This window comes from Oncorhynchus tshawytscha, unplaced genomic scaffold, assembly GCF_018296145.1.
Source record: "Oncorhynchus tshawytscha isolate Ot180627B unplaced genomic scaffold, Otsh_v2.0 Un_scaffold_530_pilon_pilon, whole genome shotgun sequence".
NCBI classification, from domain to species: domain Eukaryota; kingdom Metazoa; phylum Chordata; class Actinopteri; order Salmoniformes; family Salmonidae; genus Oncorhynchus; species Oncorhynchus tshawytscha.
Window position 1 is genome coordinate 401,822 of NW_024609811.1, and position 24,218 is coordinate 426,039.

Genomic DNA, 24,218 nt, shown 5'->3' on the forward strand with positions numbered 1-24,218 from the left:
TGTCTCTATTCATCTCTCCCTTTCCGTCTCTATTCATCTCTCCCTTTCCGTCTCTATTCATCTCTCCCTTTCCGTCTCTATTCATCTCTCCCTTTGTCTCTATTCATCTCTCCCTTTGTCTCTATTCATCTCTCCCTTTCCGTCTCTATTCATCTCTCCCTTTGCGTCTCTATTCATCTCTCCCTTTCCGTCTCTATTCATCTCTCCCTTTGCGTCTCTATTCATCTCTCCCTTTCCGTCTCTATTCATCTCTCCCTTTGCGTCTCTATTCATCTCTCCCTTTGCGTCTCTATTCATCTCTCCCTTTGTCTGTATTCATCTCTCCCTTTCCGTCTCTATTCATCTCTCCCTTTCCGTCTCTATTCATCTCTCCCTTTCCGTCTCTATTCATCTCTCCCTTTGTCTCTATTCATCTCTCCCTTTGTCTGTATTCATCTCTCCCTTTGTCTGTATTCATCTCTCCCTTTGTCTGTATTCATCTCTCCCTTTGTCTGTATTCATCTCTCCCTTTCTCTCGGTCCATTCCTCACCATCCCTGTCTTCTGTCTTTCGCTCTCCAGCCATCCGTCCCAGTTATCAGGATGGTCGACAGACTCACTGGTACTGATTTGTCTCCAAGACCATCTTAGGGCAGCTGCCAGTATACTTAATATTCACCCTACAGAATCATAATATTATCATAATATTATTTGATATAATATTCCCAACACAAGAACAGAGTTTGGTAGGAGGGGCTTTAGCTTTGCTGGCCCGTCATTGTGGAACATTTTACAAAATAATTTAAAACGGGATCTTTTTTATTCTGATTGATGATTTTAAATCCCAGATTGGAGGGCTGCTGACAACATATTGCATATGTTTTGAAACCTGTTATTTTAAGCTCTCTTATGGACTTTGCACTGTTTTAACTTCCATTCATTGTGTTGTCTCATATGGAACTATATGTATGCTGCTTCTCCAGGGCTCACATGGAAAAGAGATGTCTCAATGTGTCATCTCTCGTTAAATAAAGGATAAATAAAAACACAATATCCTTCTTTCCCATCCCTCCAGAGGATAGAAACAAATCTGGAAATTAAAAGACTTGTGAAAACAATACGGCCTGCTAGACGATTATAGGCTGTACAGAGACCAGAGGAGAATCACAGAATCACACAGATATGAGGATTAGCTGCCACGAATCACACAGCCGCACAGCCAAAGCGGTCAAATATTGCTCAGAGGATCGTGTGCATGGTGCATGCTGCTTTGGCCGTCTGATGCCATTCGTTGTCAACGGTCTTTTTTAGCTATTCAACTGTACAGTTACAGCACGGCTGGGCTCATTGATTTATTCTGCGCCCCAAATGGCAACCTATTCCCTACATAGGGCACTACTTTTGACCAGAGCCCTATGGACCCTGGTCAAAAGCAGTGCACCTAGGGAATAGGGTGCCATTGAGGGCACACTGAGCTGGTGTGAGAGAGAGGAAGTGATCTTAACATACGTTAACCAAAATAGAGGCTTGTTGTTAATGGGTGAGTGGTGGTTAATAATTAAACAGACCACCTAAGCAGAGGATAAAGGTTCTCTAGAATCAGAAATACATCACACACTCACACAGAGAGAGCACGGGAATGTCTAAATCCCATCCCCAGGAGGGCCTTTTTGTTAGTCTATCCCCGGGGGAGATCAGTGTAAGATCCCATTCCCAGGAAGGCCTTTAAGTTAGTCTATCCCTGGGGAAGGTCAGTGTAAGAGCCTATCCCTGTGGAGAACAGGCCAGGCTGGGAAGAGAGCAGGGCCATGGAAAGATGGGTGGTGTGTACAGTGCCTTCAGAAAGTATTCACACCACTTAACTTTTTCCACATTTTGTGTTAGAAAGTGGGATTAAAATGGATTTAATTGTTATTTTTTGTCAACTATCTACACAGAATACTCTGTGTCAAAGTGGAAGAAAAAAATAGAACATTACGAAAACATTTATGAAATATAAAACAGTAATATATCTTGATTAGATAAGTCTTCAACCCCCTGAGTCAATGCATGTTAGAATCGCCTCCGGCAGCAATTACAGCTGTGAGACTTTCTGGGTAAGTCTGTAAGAGCTTTGCAAATCTAGATTGTACAATATTTGCACATTATTCTTTTTAAAATGATTCAAGCTCTGTCAAGTTGATCATTGCTAGACAGACATTTTCAAGTCTTGCCATAGATTTTCAAGCCAATTTAAGTTAAAACTGTAACCAGGCCACTCAAGAACATTCACTGTCTTCATGTAGAAGTATAGATTTGTGTAGATTTGTGTAAACTCCAGAGTAGATTTGACCTTATGTTTTAGGTTATTGTCCTGCTGAAAGGGGATTTTATCGGCCAGTGTCTGTTGGAAAGCAGACTGAACCAGGTTTTCCTCTAGGATTTTGCCTATGCTTAGCTCCATTTAGTTTATTTTCATCATTAAAAAAAACTCCCTAAACTTTGCCAATGACAAGCATAACCATAACATGTGCTTGAAAATATGAAGAGCAGGACTCTGTGTTGGATTTGCCCCAAACATAAAACTTTTTTACTTTAGTGCCTTATTGCAAACAGGATGCATGTATTGGAATAGTTTTTATTCTGTACAGGCTTCCTTTCAAACATTCTGTCAAATTAGGTTAGTATTGTGGAGTAACTACAATGTTGATCCATCCTCAGTTTTCTCCTATCACAACCATTAAAAACTCTAACTATTAAAAAGGGTGAAATCCCTGAGTGGTTTCCTTCCTCTCCGGCAAATGTGTAATTAATAACTTCACCATGTTCAAAAGGGATATTCAATGTCTTCTTTTTTTAAACCCATCTACCAATAAGTACCCTTCTTTGTGAAGTATTGGAAAACCTCCCTGGTCTTTATGGTTGAATGTGTTTGAAATTCACTTCTCAGCTGAGGGACCTTACAGATAATTGTGTGTGATACTGAGATGAGGGAGTCATTAAAAAATCTTATTGCACAGAGTGAGTCCATGCAACTTACGTGTCTTGTTAAGCACATTTTTACCCATGAAAGTATTTAGGCTTGCCATAACAAAGTGGGTTGAATACTTACCAATTCAAGACATTTTAGCTTTTAATTCATTTGTAAAAATGTTAAACATTGTTCAACCTTCAGATTATGTGGTATTGTGTGTAGGCCAGTGACACAAAATATAATTCTAATCCAATTTAAATTAGGCTGTACAAAGGGTGTGAATACTTTCTGAAGGCACTGTAGGTGGGGGTGGAGGAGGGCGTGGGACAGGGAGAGAGCCAGAGACCCCGGTGACTGACCCTGGTCCAGCTGGGCTCCATAGGGACACATCAGTGCCTCTTGCCCAGGGCCAAAGTCTCCAGACCCAGGGTGCAGGGCCCTAGCCAAGGAACGCCTCTACCCAGACACCGGTGGGATCATGGCTCCCTCTTGGGGAGTAGTGTACTGAGAAACCAGCTCCAAATACACAACCTGACCCCTTCTTCACTGGGGTCACACCAGACACACTGAACATCCACTATAACAGGCCATGAGAAGAGGAGGGGGAAGGGAGCGAGCGAGAGAAAGAGACGGGGAGGGAGAAAGGGAGAGCGAGAGATGGAGAGACCAAAAGGAAGGAAGAGGAAAAGAGGGTATTTTGCACCAAATTGATAAATTCCTCCAGAGAGATCTAACAGGTCAGGCAGCCATATTTAGATGTGAGAGAACCACAACCTTAAAATAACAATCTGGAAGGGGGAGATAATCATAAAACCTGTTGTCCCGACAGCTAGTCAGAGAGGACAGTGCACTACATAGGGAATGGGGTGCCATTTGGGACGTAACCAGGGACTGTGTGTGTGAACGGTGCGGTTCCCCTAGCTGCATATCTGTCGTGCTTGCCTGGCCCGCGCTGCCAATCCCAAAGCATTGACCCCATTGGTCTCTAAGCCCACTGATCTGAAAGCAGGCTTTAGACAAGCCAGCAGCCTGCAATGCATCTCGACGCACTGGAGTGGTTTCACAACGCTAGACAGACAAGAGCACACACACGTACGTTTAGTATACATACAGACCGCCATACAATACTAATGGATACAAAACCTCCAAAGAAAAACACACAGAGAAACACTTGCTATCTACACTCTGGATCAGCACTTCATCCTCTCGTAATTGTCTGTTTGATGACAGCCGGGGACACTAAGCCTGTGTATAGACAGCGGGCTCTGATCTGCTCTCTGGGGCGCGGACAGAGCTGAAAGGGTTAAGGGGATTTGTGGCCCGTCTCCAGGCAACCTGCCTAGGCGGTAATGCAGTGCAGATGTGGTCGGCGCTGTAAACACTTCCCACTCTGCTCTCTCCCCTGAGATGGACCAGCACTGGAGCATCTGTCTCCCAGACCCAGACTGAATCTCAGCAACAAGACCACAGAGTCAAGCAGAGACACATTAACAAATCAATTCAATATACAAAACACAGTGACCGATCCAAACTGACAGCCACAAAACAGACACCACCAACACTACCAGACCCTTATTGGCACAGACCTGAAATACTATCAGATCGATACACTCCCAAGAACTACACACTCACAGACCGAATGCTGCCTTCTCATCCGTGTTGATATGTGTAAGAGCATCTGCTTAGTGACCAAAATGCCAAATGTATTTTCCATTATCTAGGAAGAACAGACCAGCCCACAGTCCAGATCTGCTGTCGCCCACTGAAACACATTCTGACACTAGTTGGTTTCAATACAAATCTACAGCCTGTAGATGAGAACTTCTTAGGTCAAGGAAAACATCTAAAAGAGGAAACTACCTCCCATTGGCCTTTGAAGAATGTAACATGGCATGGGCACTACTACCACCACAACACATGTAAGCACACAACCTCAGGGTCAAAAATAGAACAAGGCCTATATCAACAAACACCATGGTCCGGTGGTCTTGAAACTCAGCCATCCTACAGACAGTCAGCAGACGCAAAGCTAACTGCTAAGTAGCTAGTTCTACTTTGTTGGGGTAAGGTGAAGTTGCCTCGAGGTGCTGGTCTTGGGTCAGTTTTGTATTTCCCCAATTAATGGTTAAGGTTAGGATTCGGGAAGATGATCCTAGATCTGTACTTACAGCACTAATGTGGAGGGCATAGGTCTGCTGGGAACCTGCTTCTCAACTGGTGGATCAGAAGCCACTTGTGGCCGATTGCTTCTGGGTCAAAGCAGGTTGTTGCTCACAATACCAGTATCTACCATATTGCATAACATGAATCAGACTAAACTACAACACAATCTACACAGACCTTCACAGAGAGCAGATTCATAGCCAACCTTGGCCTTTCTCCATTTCCCTACACCCACATTAACATCTACTAAAATGTGTATGCAACCAATAACATTTGACTTGATGGCAGGGGCTACCACTGAAAAGCACTTCAAATACAAGACAGACCCAAATTACTCCCAGATCTTCTCACCAATCTAGCTTGAGCTTCACAGTGACTTTGAGAGGGGAAATAAATATACTGAACAAAAATATAAAATGCAACAATTAAAGATTTTACTGAATGATCAGTCAAATTTTAAAAAATTCATTAGGCCCTAATCTATGGATTTCACATGACTGGGCAGGGGTGCAGCCATGGGGAGCCAGGCCCAGCCAATCAGAATGAGTTTCTACCCAGAAAATGGCTTTATTACAGACAGAAATATTATCCCCAACACAAGGTGCACCTGTGTAATGACCTTGGCAGGGAAAAGGAAAAATGGTCACTAATAGGGATGTAAATCAATTTGTGCACATGGAACATTTCTGGGATTTTTTTATTTCAGCTCATGAAACATGGAACCAATACTTTACATGTTGCGTTTATATTTTTGTTCAGTGTACAAACTTATGTTTTCCTTCATCAGTTAACATTAAGTGGTGACATGAGAATCAAGACCCAGAAAGGATCCAAAACACACAACCCAGACTTCACACCAAGTTCAGCAGAGAGTCAATGTGGTGGAAAACTCCAACAACAACTGAAAAGATTAACTATAAACAGTGGAGTCACAGATGAACTGGAACAGATCGCAGAGCTCGCTTCACCCTTTGACCCTACCGAGAGCACCAAAAAACAGAGAGGGACGGATGTGACCTTAACACGTGCGGTGCACACAGTAGTCAGAGCCAACAGAGGGGAGCATATCCCTGTAACACTGTTGAGTGGAGCGGGAGGCTAGGATTGGCCAGCAGGGCCATGGAGGGGTTACAGTGCCAATAATGCTGAGGGAGCAAGGAAGATGGAGAGAGACTGAAATAAAATGTTCAATTATGCCATTTATATTTCATGGGGCAAGATACCTTAAAGAGAGAGAGAGCGAGCAAAGGATAGAGATATGGAGAGATATCTAAAAGAAATACCTAAAAGAAGAGAGAGAAAGCAATATAGAAAGAGACCGGTAAGCTGGTCACACAACTCTGTCCTTAAGGGGTGGAAGTGTGTTAGTCAGAGAAGAATGCATGTGGTGAGTAGTTGGGTGGACACCAGGGCCTCTGGTCCAGTAGAGAGAAGCATTAAGACAGGTCACAGACATTAATAAAACACAGACATTTAACACTGTGCATCAATACAAGGCATTAACAACATGTCTTTCAGCAACCACAAAAACAAGAGTCATTCAATCAATCCCTAGAATATGGTGAAACAGAGCCTTAACATGAGGACCTCAAAGACATTCATCATTAGCCAAGTCACTTTTGCTCATATGATGTATTCTATACTGTGTAGCTAGCATGTCACATAATGCCTAGGATCGCTTGGTTTGCTGAAAATCCATTGGGTGGCCTCTGGAAGCACTTGATTAGCGGCCATCTGAATGAGGGATGTACACATAAAACACTGGTTACCAAGTCAACACGTTTAACCAGTTCAGGGCAGTAACTGAAGAGAGGAAGTGGGAAAAGTTGTGTTTGTCTGCCGAGGCTGAATGCTCTAAAACAAATACATCACTGTTCACCGTCTAAGGGTTAAATATGCTCCTATTTGAGCTAATAAATTATCCCCAAGGGAGATTCTTGAAGGAAAACACTGAAGTATAACTACACTGAAATCCTGTTTTAATGTCCTAACACAATCGGATTCATAATCATAACCTGATTTTTCAACTAAAACATAGTCCCACCTTCTCTGGTTTTATTGTTTATGTGCGTAATTAGCGAAGCTTCAGAAATGTCTTTACATAAACAATAGAGGCGCTGTCAAAAAGTTTAAAACTTCAACAACACTTAATCTTGTTCAACCAAACCCAATCAGATTTGATCTAGGCTATCACTATCCCACAACGGGTCAATTGTGATAGAGCCAAGAGGCAGTGTGAATCAATCCCAACCCAAATCCAGAGTAAATCTGTGTCCGTATGTTTGTGTAGCACATGCCTGTGTGTATGATGCACATGGCACTCCCTCCCTGCTCTTTCTGGGAACACGAGGTCACGGCAACATCTGTTTGCTGGGTCAGGAGGTTTGTCATCACAGGCCAACCTGTTTTTGTCTGTCAACAATGACATGAGGGTGTGGACCTGCCGACCTACACACCGATCTTGGGACAGATTTGGATTTCCCCCACTATTGGTTAAGGTTAGGATTGGGGAGGGGAAACCAGGTTTTATGACACTGTTCTCCAGTACAGTACAGTAAGAGCAAAGATGGAGGCCATGTGTGTCCATGCTGGGCTTCAGAGGCTGCAGTTCTACGGGGGTGAGAGGAGAAGGCAGGGTGACTGGCAGCCGGCCAAGCCAACATTCAAAACACACAACTGTATAGAGCGAGAGAGAGAGGAAGAGAGCGGGAGAGGGAGGGGTTCGGCTAAGCCCTTTATTGCAGGGCTGCAACTCACTGCCTTGTAAACACTGGAGGGAGAGAAAACTGTCCAGTAATTACACTGCTGCCTTCTCTAGGTAGGTAAAACCAGGCAGGCAGTTTAACTGAAGAAACACACACGCACAAACACGCATGCACACACATGGCAGTGGTACCTAACGAGCATTAATAAGCCATGACATTATCAAATTTTGTAAACGGTGTTGATTTCCCCTTTAAGCTGGAGATACTTAAGCAAAGCACAGGAGGACCGCAAAGACTTGTGGGCCGGATTCACCCTATGACAGCAATGAGTCACAACAGCGGCAGGTAGAGCATTAGAATGACGGCATCTGACCTTTAAACCAAAAGGCTATCTGTCAGAAGCACCTCTGTAGACGCGTGGCCCACCTGGGTGCCTCACATGGCAATCTGATCCCTTCACTGAGCATCTCTGAGTAGATACATAGTCACGAGCCCTTGGCCCTGGTCAAAAGTGGTGCACTATATAGTCACGAGCCCTTGGCCCTGGTCAAAAGTGGTGCACTATATAGTCACGAGCCCTTGGCCCTGGTCAAAAGTGGTGCACTATATAGTCACGAGCCCTTGGCCCTGGTCAAAAGTGGTGCACTATATAGTCACGAGCCCTTGGCCCTGGTCAAAAGTGGTGCACTATATAGTCACGAGCCCTTGGCCCTGGTCAAAAGTGGTGCACTATATAGTCTTGGCCCTGGTCAAAAGTGGTGCACTATATAGTCACGAGCCCTTGGCCCTGGTCAAAAGTAGTGCACTATATAGTCACGAGCCCTTGGCCCTGGTCAAAAGTAGTGCACTATATAGTTGGCCCTGGAGCCCTAGTGGCCCTGGTCAAAAGTAGTGCACTATATAGTCACGAGCCCTTGGCCCTGGTCAAAAGTCAGCCCTGGTCAAAAGTAGTGCACTATAGTCACGAGCCCTTGGCCCTGGTCAAAAGTAGTGCACCGAGCCCTTGGCCCTGGTCAAAAGTAGTGCACTATATAGTCACGAGCCCTTGGCCCTGGTCAAAAGTAGTGCACTATGTAGTCCCATGCCCTGGTCAAAAGTAGTGCACTATATAGCCACAAGCCCTGGTCAAAAGTAGTGCACTATATAGTCACGAGCCCTTGGCCCTGGTCAAAAGTAGTGCACTATATAGTCACGAGCCCTTGGCCCTGGTCAAAAGTAGTGCACTATATAGTCACGAGCCCTTGGCCCTGGTCAAAAGTAGTGCACTATATAGTCATGAGCCCTTGGCCCTGGTCAAAAGTAGTGCCCTATATAAGGGATAGGGTGCCATTTGGGATGCAACCCATGCTTAATGCAAATCTGCCTGCTGCACAAGGGTATTACTGGGCCACAATCTGAATTCAGAGTAAGTTAAAGTAGCTGTCCAGTGTTCCATGTCGATCAAAAATTACAATTATGTTAAAAACAGCTTGTTTTGTTAGTTGTTTTTACACAACATTACAAATACTAGTATCTGTAAAGCCACTCACCTTCTCCAGTTGTTGTCCGGCGGAGGGGACAGGTACACGGTTCCGTACGGGGAGCTCTCCATGTGGTGCTCAGTCAAGGAAATTACAATAATGGAACACAACTCTGCCATAACAAAACATTACATTTCATGCATTTCTAAATAACAGTGGACTACATTTCCTAACAGTAAAACTACTTAACTATTCTATTACTACATTCTAGTCTAATTCCTCATTTGATTCAAATGGAGTATGAGATTGCATATTCTACCTAGATTAAAGATTTCTCTATACGCGCACACGTGATATGGTAATGAATAAACGCATGCAGGAAATAGTGGGCGGCTGGTGTGAAGTTCTGTGAACAATATGGCTGCCTGGACTAGGCCCAACCCCCGGAGCGGAGTTCCTGACATTGTCTAGAGAGCAGTAGGGAGTGAAGTGCAATGTAGAGTCAGACTATAGACAGCTTTAGACCTTCAGTTAGACTCATCTCACTGTCATGAAAGTAAGGTAAGAGGGTCTCTGTGCTTTTCATTGAGAAAGGACAGGCGGAACTCACTCAAAAGCAAAATAGTACTTGATTCTATCAAGTTCTAGCATAGTTTAAAAAACATGTTTCAGGCCAAAAAGCTATCATTAGATGGTTCAAGTGCAGAGATGACGATACCAGACAAATTAGTGCATATACAAATATGTTCCTCTAGCAGCCAAACTCTCTGGGCTTTTCAAAAAGAAAGACTATCATTAAAAAGCCTACCAGTAAGCAGAAATGATGCACCATTAGCACACACACTGATTTTCTATATGTATTTTGAAAATCAAACAGAAACTTAGCTAAATAAATATGTTGGAGCGCCTCCCATCTCTAATAGGGACTTAGACTACTCTCATTACCAGCCATCATTTGTAAAGGCTCTGGTTAAATGAAGTCATTTCTACAGAGTGACTGGCTGGCTGGGGCAGATGGAGCCTGGTGCCCTCCTGGCAACCCCTAGCACAGATCTCCTTCAGTGACTCTGGCTCGCTGCAATCAAAACACCACACACACTAAGGGCTAGGCAATATATCACATTCATTTGAATGTAATGTTTCTGTGCGATATTCCAAATGCCTGGAAACGAATGCTCATTTTGTCATGCGCAGTACTGCTAGCAGCATTTTAGCCAGACTGTTATACTAGCTGTCTAGTCAGTTTCATAAATCAATTATATAAATTGGCAACTCATTTTGAGAAATAAGTTGGGTCACTTGATTTCAACATCTGAACTAAGTAGACAGGCTAGCATGCTGTTCAAACAGTTGGAGGACAGAAGGGTGTGTTCATAACAATTCAACTGTTCTACCTTGTTAGACAGCAAATAGACCCAAGTAGGCTAAATTTAAAATATAAAGATTAGTGGTCTACTCACGAGCACATGGGCTTGTGCTTGAGTGTGTTCATGAGACTGGTGTTAATTATCTAGAATGCCTGCTACAACAAGTTAGTCATTATTAGTGAATGTGCATTATGCATGGTTGTGGTTATATTTGTAACAAAAAAGTTATTTTTCAGACAGATTGAAAGACAGATCAGTGATCATTACAACAACAAAAAAGCAGGTTAAACTATTTTGATAAAATTGTCATCTTATGGATGTGCAAGGCTTATACTTAGGATTAGTATAATTTCACAAGTCCTGAATTCATTTGTTTATTGATGACTGTTTGAAATGCAGTGTATTTGAACTTAAAATTGTACAACAAAGCTTATTTACAGATATACTGTATATTGTGAATTGCCCATAAATCCATGAAAAAAAATGTTAGATTTTTTGGCCATAATCTCAGACCAGTGTATGAGATGACATAATGGAAGGAGATCCCATCCCAACAGGTTATTTCAGTCCAGTCTGCATTAAGGCAATCAGAATTGTACTCTAGATCAGGGGTACTCAAACTTTAGGGCCAAGGACCATATTTGTGATAGCAAATTCATCAGGGACCCGATCAAAAATCAGAAAACAACTAGTGAGATAGATAAATAAATAAATAAAAAGCATACAAGTAGTTTTACTTTGGCAGTGCACGGCTGGACGAACCAAGTCTCGGGCCCTGGGAAAGAACATTTTAAAAGCCTGCCTCTTGGGATCAGAGAACATCTAGCAGTTTTCAAGTTAATTTACATCAATTATACACATTTTTGTCATGGGGCAGAGAGATTGTGTTGTTGCAGCCTGAAAAGCTAATATCCTGCAAGTCTACCTACACATTGTGACATTTATGTAAGAAAATAATTAGGGAACACAATCAGTATAGAGTCGAACACTGTATAAATTGGTAATGTATTTATTTGACCCTTTATTTAACTAGGCAAGTCAGTTAAGAACAAATTCTAATTTACAATGACAGCCTAGGAACAGTAGGTTAACTGCCTTGTTCAGGGGCAGAACGACAGATTGTACCTTGTCAGCTCAGGGATTCGTTCTAGCAACCTTTCGGTTACTGACCCAACGCTCAAACCACTAGGCTACCTTCCGCCTCAATACTGCAGTGGATACCATTATCCCTGTGAGCCTCCCAGGCCCATGTTGCCAAGGGTTATGAAGATACATTGTAGACATTGTATTACATTACACACTCTAAACCTATTCCATATCAATAAAAAAAGTTAGTATTATACATATTAAAAAGTATGTTTTATTATTTGTTTTTAAATATTTTGAGATCTGGCCTCCGGAGGTACTGCAGGGGGTCCTCACAATCTCACAATTCTGCAGCGATATGCCATCCCATCTGGTTTGCACTTAGTGGGGCTATCATCTGTTATTCAACAGGCCAATGACCCAAAACACACCTCCAGGGCTATTTGACTAAGGAGAGTGATTCAGTGCTGTAATCAGATGATCTGGCCACCACAATCACCCGACCTCAACCCAATTGAGATGGTTAGGGATGAGTTTGACAGCAGAGTGAAGGAAAAGCAGCCAACAAGTGCATATGTAGGAACTCCTTCAAGACTATTGGAAAAGCATTCCAGGTGGCTACCTCAAACATGGTTGAGAGAATGCCAAGAAAGTGCAAAGCTGTCAAAGCCAAGGGTGGCTATTTTCATTTGTTTAACACTTTTTTGGTTACTACATGATTCCATATGTGTTTCATTATTTTGATGTCTTCACTATTATTCTACAATGTAGAAAACAGTAAAAATAAAGAAAAAGCCTAGAATTGTGCAAGTTCTCCCACTTAAAAAGATGAGGCCTGTAATTTTCATCATAGGTACATTTCAACTATGACAGACAAAATGAGAAGAAAAAAAATCCAGAAAATCACATTGTATGAATTTATTTGCAAATTATGGTGGAAAATAAGTATTTGGTCACCTACAAACAAGCAAGATTTCTGGCTCTCACAGACCTGTAACTTCTTCTTTAAGAGGCTCCTCTGTCCTCCACTCGTTACCTATATTAAATGGCACCTGTTTGAACTTGTTATCAGTTTAAAAGAGACCTGTCCACAACCTCAAACAGTCACACTCCAAACTCCACTATGGCCAAGACCAAAGAGCTGTCAAAGGACACCAGAAACAAAATTGTAGACCTGCACCGGGCTGGGAAGACTGAATCTGCAATAGGTAAGCATCTTGGTTTGAAGAAACCAACTGTGGGAGCAATTATTAGGAAATGGAAGACATACAAGACCCCTGATAATCTCCCTCGATCTGGGGCTCCACGCAAGATCTCACCCCGTGGGGTCAAAATGATCACAAGAACGGTGAGCAAAAATCCCAGAACCACATGGGGGGACCTAATGAATGACCTGCAGAGAGCTGGGACCAAAGTAACAAAGCCTACCATCAGTAACACACTACGCCGCCAGGGACTCAAATCCTGCATTACCAGACGTGTCCCCCTGCTTAAGCCAGTACATGTCGAGCCCTGTCTGAAGTTTGCTAGAGAGCATTTGGATGATCCAGAAGAAGATTAGGAGAATGTCATATGGTCAGATGAAACCAAAATATAACTTTTTGGTAAAAACTCAACTCGTCGTGTTTGGAGGACAAAGAATGCTGAGTTGCATCCAAAGAACACCATACCTACTGTGAAGCATGGGGGTGGAAACATCATGCTTTGGGGCTGTTTTTCTGCAAAGGGACCAGGACGACTGATCCGTGTAAAGGAAAGAATGAATGGGGCCATGTATCGTGAGATTTTGAGTGAAAACCTCCTTCCATCAGCAAGGGCATTGAAGATGAAACGTGGCTGGGTCTTTCAGCATGACAATGATCCCAAACACACTGCCCGGGCAAAGGAGTGGCTTCGTAAGAAGCATTTCAAGGTCCTGGAGTGGCCTAGCCAGTCTCCAGATCTCAACCCCATAGAAAATCTTTGGAGGGAGTTGAAAGTCCTTGTCGCCCAGCAACAGCCCCAAAACATCACTGCTCTAGAGGAGATCTGCATGGAGGAATGGGCCAAAATACCAGCAACAGTGTGTGAAAACCTTGTGAAGACTTACAGAAAACGTTTGACCTCTGTCATTGCCAACAAAGGGTATATAACAAAGTATTGAGATAAACGTTTGTTATTGACCAAATACTTACATTCCACCATCATTTGCAAATAAATTAAAAATCCTACAATGTGATTTTCTGGATTTGTTTTTCTAATTTTGTCTGTCATAGTTGAAGTGTACCTATGATGAAAATTACAGGCCTCTCATCTTTTTAAGTGGGAGAACTTGCACAATTGGTGTCTGACTAAATACTTTTTTGCCCCACTGTATGCATGCATGTATGTATGTATGTATGTATGTATGTATGTATGTATGTATGTATGTATGTATGTATGTATGTATGTATGTATGTATGTATGTATGTATGTATGTATGTATGTATACACACACCCCTGAATTTGAGAATCCCTGCTCTAGAGATTAAGGAGTGTGACCCTCACCCTGGACTGAAATGACTGATTCATAATTTAGAGATGACTGCTATGCTCACTGTCTGTGACCAAAACAAGAACAACTAGGACACAAATATTATAGTAAATAGAAATCACCGTTGTGGCTCAGCCGACATTTCAAATCAAAGTTTATTGGTCGCATACACAGATTTTCAGATGTTAATCGCAGGTGCAGCTAAATGCGTGTGTTTCTAGCTCCAACAGTACAGCATCAACAATGTAACACACACAATCCAGACAAATAAAAAAACGTGAAAAATCAGAACGAGGAATGTCAGAGACCGGAATATAAATATACATAATGTATATACATGTATAAACTGGTTGGTTCGAGCCCTGAATGCTGATTGGCTGAAAGCCGTGGTATATCAGACCGTATACCATGAGTATGACAAAAAAATATTTTTTACTGCTCTAATTATGTTGGTAACCAGTTTAAAATAGCATTAAGGTACCTTGAGGGTTTGTGATATATGGCCAATATACCATGGCAAAGGGCTGTGTCCTAGCACTCCACATTGCGTCGTGCGAAAGAACAGCCATATACCTCTCCCCCTCGGGACTTATTGCTTAAATATATAATGGTGTGTAAAGACAGTATGGACAGTATATGAATAGAAAAAGGTGTGTACAGTGCAATAAGCTAACCTTTACATAATATATAGGTGTAGATAGATATCACTGAGTGGAAAGCTCTCGCTGCAACGACAGGACATGTGATGATCAGAATATAATAATATGCTGCAAAGCAACTTACAGCAGTGTGTCCATTTTTCATATGTGAAGCCTGGAGCAATTGTCACAGACAGACATTTGTCTTGGTCAGCCTAAGGGTAACGCAGTGCAATTTAAAAAAGGGACTAGCATCCTGCCTATAGCCTAACCCTGAAAGCTCTGAAAAACAAGAACACGGTGCAGTCCTCTTAATAGGCCAGCTGACATGGCTGATTAGAAGACAGGGATTAGCAAAACATGTTCTATGTTGATGTGATCAATAAAGTTACATGACATCGCAACGGGGCAACCGGGAGACATTATGACATGCATGTTCCTGGTCCACAAAGCCAGAAGCAACGGATGGATTACCACTGGGGGAGATCTAATAACACTCAAAGTGGGCTGCTAATGCAGTCGAGAGAGACAAAGAATGATGGAGAGAAAGGATGAGGGAGAGAAAGGATGAGGGAGAGCGAGAGAGAAGAAAGTAAGGTACAAAGAAAGACAGATGGCAAGGTAGAGAAAGAAAGAAAATAGACAGGAAATGGATTGGTAGAGGGAGGAAAAGAGAGCATTCACACTGAAAGCTTTGTCCACCCTCTTCAATACATGTCATTTTGCAGATGCTCTTATCCAGAGTGACTTAAGGAGCAATTAAGGTTAAGTGCCTTGCTCAAGTGTACGTTGAAAGATTTTTCAATTATATGGTTTATTTTGCCCCAGTTTAAAAAAAAAAAAATGTTATTAAAAAAAGCACCATTAGATATACTGAAAACTTCAGTGTTGTGGTCATCTTCAGCTTTTGAATGATCCATAAGTAAACAGCAGGTAGCCTAGCGGTTAAGAGCGTTGGATCGAGCCGACTAGGTGAGGTGCTCTGAGAGTTGCATCACATTAATATATATTTATTCAACCTTTTCTTTTTCCATAAGGAGTTCCTTACTGTTCAAGTCTGTGTGCATCAAGTTATAGTTATGCAGATGTTTCAGTTCTTGCCTTGAAGGCTTGTCCAACTTACATAAAACTGGAGAATTAAAAGAATAGCCGAGAACTTGACTGTACGCGGTAGTTGCTGTTGCTAGCAGATCAAGTTCTGGGAAGTTGTCCATTGTTGGTCTTGGAGACAGACGGGTGTGTGTGAGAAAGGGAAAGAGGAGAGAAGGGGGAAAAGAAAGTGTGTGTGTGAGAAAGCAAAAGAGAAAGGGGGAGAGTGTGTGCGTGATCTCGCCGGGCTTCAGCAGCAGAGAGAGGAAGTCTTTGATTTGGATGGATATTGAGTTGCATGTTCCATTCCCCATAAATTCATCAGGATGACTCCCTGGCAGGCTGTGGCAAACAGGGTGCTGGTAAGTTATTCAGAGTGAGACGTGAGACACGCACACACATAAAATAAACGCATACACACAAATGATCCCTCTGCTCCAGTATGTCTAGAGAGAAAGGGACTAGAGCACACACAGTATGCTCTTCTGTACATCACAGTACTTGGGTGCTTGGCATCACCCTGCCAGAGAGTTTAATAGATTAGCTAGTAAACTGACCACAGACCTGATGACTGACTATAGAACCATACCACCTCATTTACAAGAGCGCCAGAAGACCCATACCACCTCATTTACAAGAGCGCCAGAAGACCCATACCACCTCATTTACAAGAGCGCCAGAAGACCCATACCACCTCATTTACAAGAGCGCCAGAAGACCCATACCACCTCATTTACAAGAGCGCCAGAAGACCCATACCACCTCATTTACAAGAGCGCCAGAAGACCCATACCACCTCATTTACAAGAGCGCCAGAAGACCCATACCACCTCATTTACAACAGTGCCAGAAAACTGATACCATCTCATTTATAACAGTGACAATTTAAAATAAAAAATTACATATGTTTACACACACAGGAGTTTTAAAAAGAGGAATTTTAAAGCGTCAACATGCTTCACTTCGGCTGGAGCCCAGCCGTAGGCGAACCGAACCAGTGTGCTAGCATATTCCCTTAATAGACCTTCACTTGAAAAACAAGAAAAAGTGCCAATAGTACTGTTTGTCCCTTTTGAGACACCATAGCCAGTATACACTTACTCAAAATAGTTAGAATTAATCCAAGATAAAAATTCATGACAGATTTCTTTAGTTTATGTTTTTGCAGTCGGGCAAATTTTCACCTGACTAGGATGTTTGGTGCAGTATTTCTCAAGTGAAAGCATGTGCATTAGGACAAGTAGTGTTTCGTTGAAAGACAACAGGCACTTCATTGAAGAACTTATACTGTTGACCAATCGCCGACAAGGGGGTAGACTTCGGCTTGCCCCGAAAAAAACAAACAATTTGTGCACCCGAACAGAACTGTTTCGTCTGGGAAACATGCAGACGCCTTCACACAAACGTTTCAACTAAAAGCCTTCTTCAGTTCATTCAGTTAGTAAACCCACATGGAGTGAAGGGTGTTGAAATAAACGAGAGAAATGGGAGGATAGTCAAGAGTGTATACTGTAGTAGTAGGTTAGTTAAACAACTACAGTACAGTCCAACAACTGCTGCTAAAATCTACAGTGCTTCAGAAAACCCTGAGTGGAGAGCGAAGAGGGGATGAAAAGGAGAGGATGTTCTAGAAGAGTGGGCGTAGTGAAATCTCCTCGGCTCTCTTTCACCGCCTGTCTGATCTTGGCAGACTCGAACAGTCCGACTCGAGTGAAAAACAAGCTCCAACTGTGAGGGACATCTGGCATGTAGGGGGGGTGAAGAAAAAAAGATTGCCTGCAGAGTGAAAACACATTTTGGCTGGAGGATACTCCTCTGCCCGGCCTCTTCCTTCTCCCAGTGTGAAGATCATATGCTGCAGGGTGCTGCTGACTCAGTATCCAGACCTCAAACACACACACACACACACACACACACACACACACACTGGAGCAACCTCTATTTACACAAACAAAGGGCCTGTTTGCACACACAGAGCCAAAAACCAGGAGAGCCTACTACTGTGTGTGTTAGTCCCTTCCTTTCCAGAGATACTGACTCAACACTATAAACGTCAGCTACTACAGCGACTAAAATGACTGCAAAACTTAAGAGCTGCAGTTTTTTTCAGAATGGGTGGCAAGGAATTAGTCCTGAATATTAAAAAAATGTAAAAGCATTGTATTTGGGACAAATCATTCACTAAACATCAACTAAACCTTGCAATGAATAATGTGGAAATTGAGCAAGTGGATGTGACTAAACTGCTTAGAGTAACCCTGGATTGTAAACGGTCAAAACATGTTGAAACAGTAGCTATGACGGGGAGAAGTCTGTCCATAATAAAGCGTTACTCTACCTTCTTAACAGTACTATCAACAAGGCAGGTCCTACAGGCCCTAGTGTTGTCACACCTAGACTACTGTTCAGTCCTGTGGTCAGGTGCCACAAAGGGAAGCTTGGGAAAATTACAATTGTCTCAAAACAGGGCAGCACGGCTGGTCCTTAGATATACACGGGGAGCTGAAGTTAATGATATGCATGTCAATCTCTTATGGCTCAGAGTGGAGGAGAGACTGACTTCATCACTACTTGTTTTTGTAAGAAGTGTTGACATGCTGAATGCACGGAGTTGTCTGTTTAAACTACTAGCACACAGCTCGGACACCCATGCATACATACCCCACAAGACATACCACCAGAGGTCTCTTCACAGTCCCCAAGTCAAGAACATACTATGGGAGGCGCACAGTACTACATAGAGCCATGACTACATGGAACTCTATTAAACATCAGGTAACGGATGCAAGCAGTAGAATCAGATATTTAAAAAGCAAAAATACACCTTATGAAACAGCAGGGACAGTGAAGACACACACATACAGGCACATTGAAATAACTTATTATACATTTTGTATTGTAAATATGTAGTGGTATAATGTTATATGATATACTGTTTTATCTTGTGTAATGTAAGTGCCTTAATGTGTTTGGACCCCAGGAAGAGTAGCTGCTACCTTGGCAGCAGCTAATGGGGATCCTTAATAAATACAAATACTGGAGCGGAGGGAATGTGTGTTTGTGCACGCTTTTATTTTAAGAGTGTGTTGTGTTGCGCGCGCCTCACTCTGAATAACTTATCAACACTCTTTACTACAGGCTAACAGGGAGTTGTCCAGATGAAATATACTTCAAAACCAAAGACTTCCCCTCTCTCTCTCTACTGCAACATGGCGAGATCACACACGCGCACACAGTGACACGCGAAAACACTCCCCCTTTCTCTCTCGCCTTCAAACACACTCTTCCCCCCTCACACACACTCCCGTCTGTCTCCAAGACAACTTCCCAGAAATTGATCTGCTAGCAACAGTAACTACTACATTCTCAGTCCAGTTCTCAGCCATTCTTTTAATTCTCCAGTTATGTAACTTGGACAAGCCTCCAAGGCAAGAACATCTGCATAACAACTTGATTCTCAGAAAGGAACTTAAAAAAATGAGAAAATATTAGGAGTAGTTGCAGAGTTATGATTGGGGGAGTAAGCTGATCCTAGATTTGTGCCTGCTGGTCATTGCGGCCAGTCCACTTTAAGGGCGGAAGGGAGCTCCAAGGGTCATACAGGGAGATGGTCAATGTAGCATTGCAACTAGCCAGTAGGTGTGTACGTGACAGTGTAGCATTGCAACTAGCCAGTAGGTGCGTACGTGACAGTGTAGCATTGCAACTAGCCAGTAGGTGCGTACGTGACAGTGTAGCATTGCAACTAGCCAGTAGGTGCGTACGTGACAGTGTAGCATTACAACTAGCCAGTAGGTGCGTACGTGACAGTGTAGCATTGCAACTAGCCAGTAGGTGCGTACGTGACAGTGTAGCATTGCAACTAGCCAGTAGGTGCGTACGTGACAGTGTAGCATTACAACTAGCCAGTAGGTGCGTACGTGACAGTGTAGCAGGTGCGTACGTGACAGTGTTACAACTAGCCAGTAGGTGCGTACGTGACAGTGTAGCATTACAACTAGCCAGTAGGTGCGTACGTGACAGTGTAGTGTAGCATTACAACTAGCCAGTAGGTGCGTACGTGACAGTGTAGCATTACAACTAGCCAGTAGGTGTGTACGTGACAGTGTAGCATTACAACTAGCCAGTAGGTGACAGTGTACGTGACAGTGTAGCATTACAACTAGCCAGTAGGTGTACGTGACGTGACAGTGTAGCATTAGCAACTAGCCAGTAGGTGTGTACGTGACAGTGTAGCATTACAACTAGCCAGTAGGTGTGTACGTGACAGTGTAGCATTACAACTAGCCAGTAGGTGTGTACGTGACAGTGTAGCATTACAACTAGCCAGTAGGTGTGTACGTGACAGTGTAGCATTACAACTAGCCAGTAGGTGTGTACGTGACAGTGTAGCATTACAACTAGCCAGTAGGTGTGTACGTGACAGTGTAGCATTACAACTAGCCAGTAGGTGTGTACGTGACAGTGTAGCATTACAACTAGCCAGTAGGTGTGTACGTGACAGTGTAGCATTACAACTAGCCAGTAGGTGTGTACGTGACAGTGTAGCATTACAACTAGCCAGTAGGTGTGTACGTGACAGTGTAGCATTACAACTAGCCAGTAGGTGTGTACGTGACAGTGTAGCATTACAACTAGCCAGTAGGTGTGTACGTGACAGTGTAGCATTACAACTAGCCAGTAGGTGTGTACGTGACAGTGTAGCATTACAACTAGCCAGTAGGTGTGTACGTGACAGTGTAGCATTACAACTAGCCAGTAGGTGTGTACGTGACAGTGTAGCATTACAACTAGCCAGTAGGTGTGTACGTGACAGTGTAGCATTACAACTAGCCAGTAGGTGACAGTGTACGTGACAGTGTAGCATTACAACTAGCCAGTAGGTGTGTACGTGACAGTGTAGCATTACAACTAGCCAGTAGGTGTGTACGTGACAGTGTAGCATTACAACTAGCCAGTAGGTGTGTACGTGACAGTGTAGCATTACAACTAGCCAGTAGGTGTGTACGTGACAGTGTAGCATTACAACTAGCCAGTAGGTGTGTACGTGACAGTGTAGCATTACAACTAGCCAGTAGGTGTGTACGTGACAGTGTAGCATTACAACTAGCCAGTAGGTGTGTACGTGACAGTGTAGCATTACAACTAGCCAGTAGGTGTGTACGTGACAGTGTAGCATTACAACTAGCCAGTAGGTGTGTACGTGACAGTGTAGCATTACAACTAGCCAGTAGGTGTGTACGTGACAGTGTAGCATTACAACTAGCCAGTAGGTGTGTACGTGACAGTGTAGCATTACAACTAGCCAGTAGGTGTGTACGTGACAGTGTAGCATTACAACTAGCCAGTAGGTGTGTACGTGACAGTGTAGCATTACAACTAGCCAGTAGGTGTGTACGTGACAGTGTAGCATTACAACTAGCCAGTAGGTGTGTACGTGACAGTGTAGCATTACAACTAGCCAGTAGGTGTGTACGTGACAGTGTAGCATTACAACTAGCCAGTAGGGTGTGTGACGTGACAGTGTAGCATTACAACTAGCCAGTAGGTGTGTACGTGACAGTGTAGCATTACAACTAGCCAGTAGGTGTGTACGTGACAGTGTAGCATTACAACTAGCCAGTAGGTGTGTACGTGACAGTGTAGCATTACAACTAGCCAGTAGGTGTGTACGTGACAGTGTAGCATTACAACTAGCCAGTAGGTGTGTACGTGACAGTGTAGCATTACAACTAGCCAGTAGGTGTGTAGCCGTGACAGTGTAGCATTACAACTAGCCAGTAGGTGTGTACGTGACAGTGTAGCATTACAACTAGCCAGTAGGTGTGTACGTGACAGTGTAGCATTACAACTAGCCAGTAGGTGTGTACGTGACAGTGTAGCATTACAACTAGCCAGTAGGTGTGTACGTGACAGTGTAGCATTACAACTAGCCAGTAGGTGTGTACGTGACAGTGTAGCATTACAACTAGCCAGTAGGTGTGTACGTGACAGTGTAGCATTACAACTAGCCAGTAGGTGTGTACGTCACAGTGTAGCATTGCAACTAGCCAGTAGGTGTGTACGTCAGTGTAGCATTGCAACTAGCCAGTAGGTGTGTACGTCACAGTGTAGCATTGCAACTAGCCAGTAGGTGTGTATGTCACAGTGTAGCATTACAATTAGCCAGTATGTATGTCACGTCACAGTGTAGCATTACAACTAGCCAGTATGTATTTCACAGTGTAGCATTACAGCTAGCCAGTATGCATGTCACAGTGTAGCATTACAGCTAGCCAGTATGCATGTCACAGTGTAGCATTACAGCTAGCCAGTATGCATGTCACAGTGTAGCATTACAGCTAGCCAGTATGCATGTCACAGTGTAGCATTACAGCTAGCCAGTATGCATGTCACAGTGTAGCATTACAACTAGCCAGTATGCATGTCACAGTGTAGCATTACAACTAGCCAGTATGCATGTCAGTGTAGCATTACAACTAGCCAGTATGCATGTCACAGTGTAGCATTACAGCTAGCCAGTATGCATGTCACAGTGTAGCATTACAACTAGCCAGTATGCATGTCACAGTGTAGCATTACAACTAGCCAGTATGCATGTCACAGTGTAGCATTACAACTAGCCAGTATGCATGTCACAGTGTAGCATTACAGCTAGCAAGTATGCATGTCACAGTGTAGCATTACAGCTAGCCAGTATGCATGTCACAGTGTAGCATTACAACTAGCCAGTATGTATGTAAGTGTCACTAGTGCTTACATAACACTGCAGCCTCAGACACTCTCCACTCTCTTTTACACACTCACTGCGTGTCTCACTCACACCATCCCACATTCTCTGACACTTGCTCTTCTAAATGTGTAACCACTAACTCTCCCTTACTCAAAGACCTAAAATGTGCTTTTTGGTCCACCAGCCACTGCAGATAAAAATCTACCATCCACTCATATTATTTTTTTTACCAGCCAGTGTTTTTTTGCAAAAATGACATGAACACCAAAAAACTGATGAGCATGTTTTATAATGTTTCTAAAACAATAAAATGTAAGAAGTAGTGTTGTTACATTTTTCCTTTTTGATGACCCAAGTCTTTAATGAAAATATCGCAGATGAGAGAAAACATTTCACCTGCCCCTTTAGGGCGGGTGGTTACCGTGGTAATGTGATGAGTGTCATGTTTTGTGCCTGTGAGATTGAATCCGACTAGTATCAGTGTTGCTTCTCTTCCCTAGCAGTTGAAACTCAACATAGCTTGTGAACAGATACATGTAAATAGCCAAGAAACAAGGACAAAGTTTCACTTCAGTAGACTACTGCAGCATTTATTCTGCTATAAATGTGATAATACTTGACTATTTTTATTCACAAATACAAGTGAAATGCTCACACTGTGGAGCCCTGGCCACCCACCCACCCACCAATGTGGCTGGTGAAAGACATCTTACCCACAGGTATTAATTTTAGGCCCTGCTTACTCACTTGCTTCCCCCCCAACTTACACAGTCTTTCTTTGCATGCAGTGTGAAAGAGTGCAACACAAGCAAACCACACAGTTGAGTAGTGTATGGGAGAATATACTGGCTCAGAGACCATGCTTGAAGAAAGGGTTTCTTAAGGCGCTGACTGACAGTTGGTGTTTCCAAAGAAAGACCATCCTTTCTCTACTGAGAATTTGAGCGTTAAGAGCTCGCAGACCCACTCCCACCTCAGACCTCCTACTAACCCACACAGTTAGAAACCAAATATGTACAGTTTGAAAGCAATTTCCTGCAATTCTACACATTTTTCTATGGCACAGAGGCCCAATGACATGACTGTTTTGGATTTTTACATCCTCCCTGACTGTATAGTTTTTATTTTGGTGATTGTTAGTTCTCAAAGATGATCTTATTAAAAATGATATATGTGGCTCCATTATCTTTTCTACATACTTCATATACTCAGTTTATTAGGTACACCACCCAGTTCTCAAAAATGGATCGTTCTAACAGACATTGAGACACGTGGCAGACAGGCATCGAGGCATTCAGTTACTGTTCGATTGAATGTTAGAATGGGCAAAACAACTTTCAGCATGGTATGATCGTTGGTGCCAGACTTCCCGGATCCAGTACCTCAGAAACGGCTGCCCTACTGAGCTTTTCACGCACGACGGTGTCTTGGGTTTATCGAGAATCACTTAAAAAAATATATATAAATCAGCAGAAGTCCTGTGGCTGAAAAACAGCTCGTTGATGAGAGGTCGAAGGAGAATGGCAAGAATCGT

At 43.0% G+C, this 24,218-nt stretch overlaps 1 protein-coding gene across 4 annotated transcripts in view; it reads right to left on the minus strand.

Annotated features, from left to right (window-relative positions):
• The window catches only part of crtc3 (CREB regulated transcription coactivator 3), a 94,559-nt gene that overhangs the window by 47,733 nt on the left and 22,608 nt on the right, over window positions 1–24,218 (minus strand). For all 4 annotated transcript variants that reach the window (XM_042318628.1, XM_042318626.1, XM_042318627.1 and 1 more), the window contains exon 4: window positions 9,329–9,390. In XM_042318628.1, the coding sequence (XP_042174562.1) occupies window positions 9,329–9,390 (62 nt within the window). The remainder of the gene's footprint in view (window positions 1–9,328; window positions 9,391–24,218) is intronic.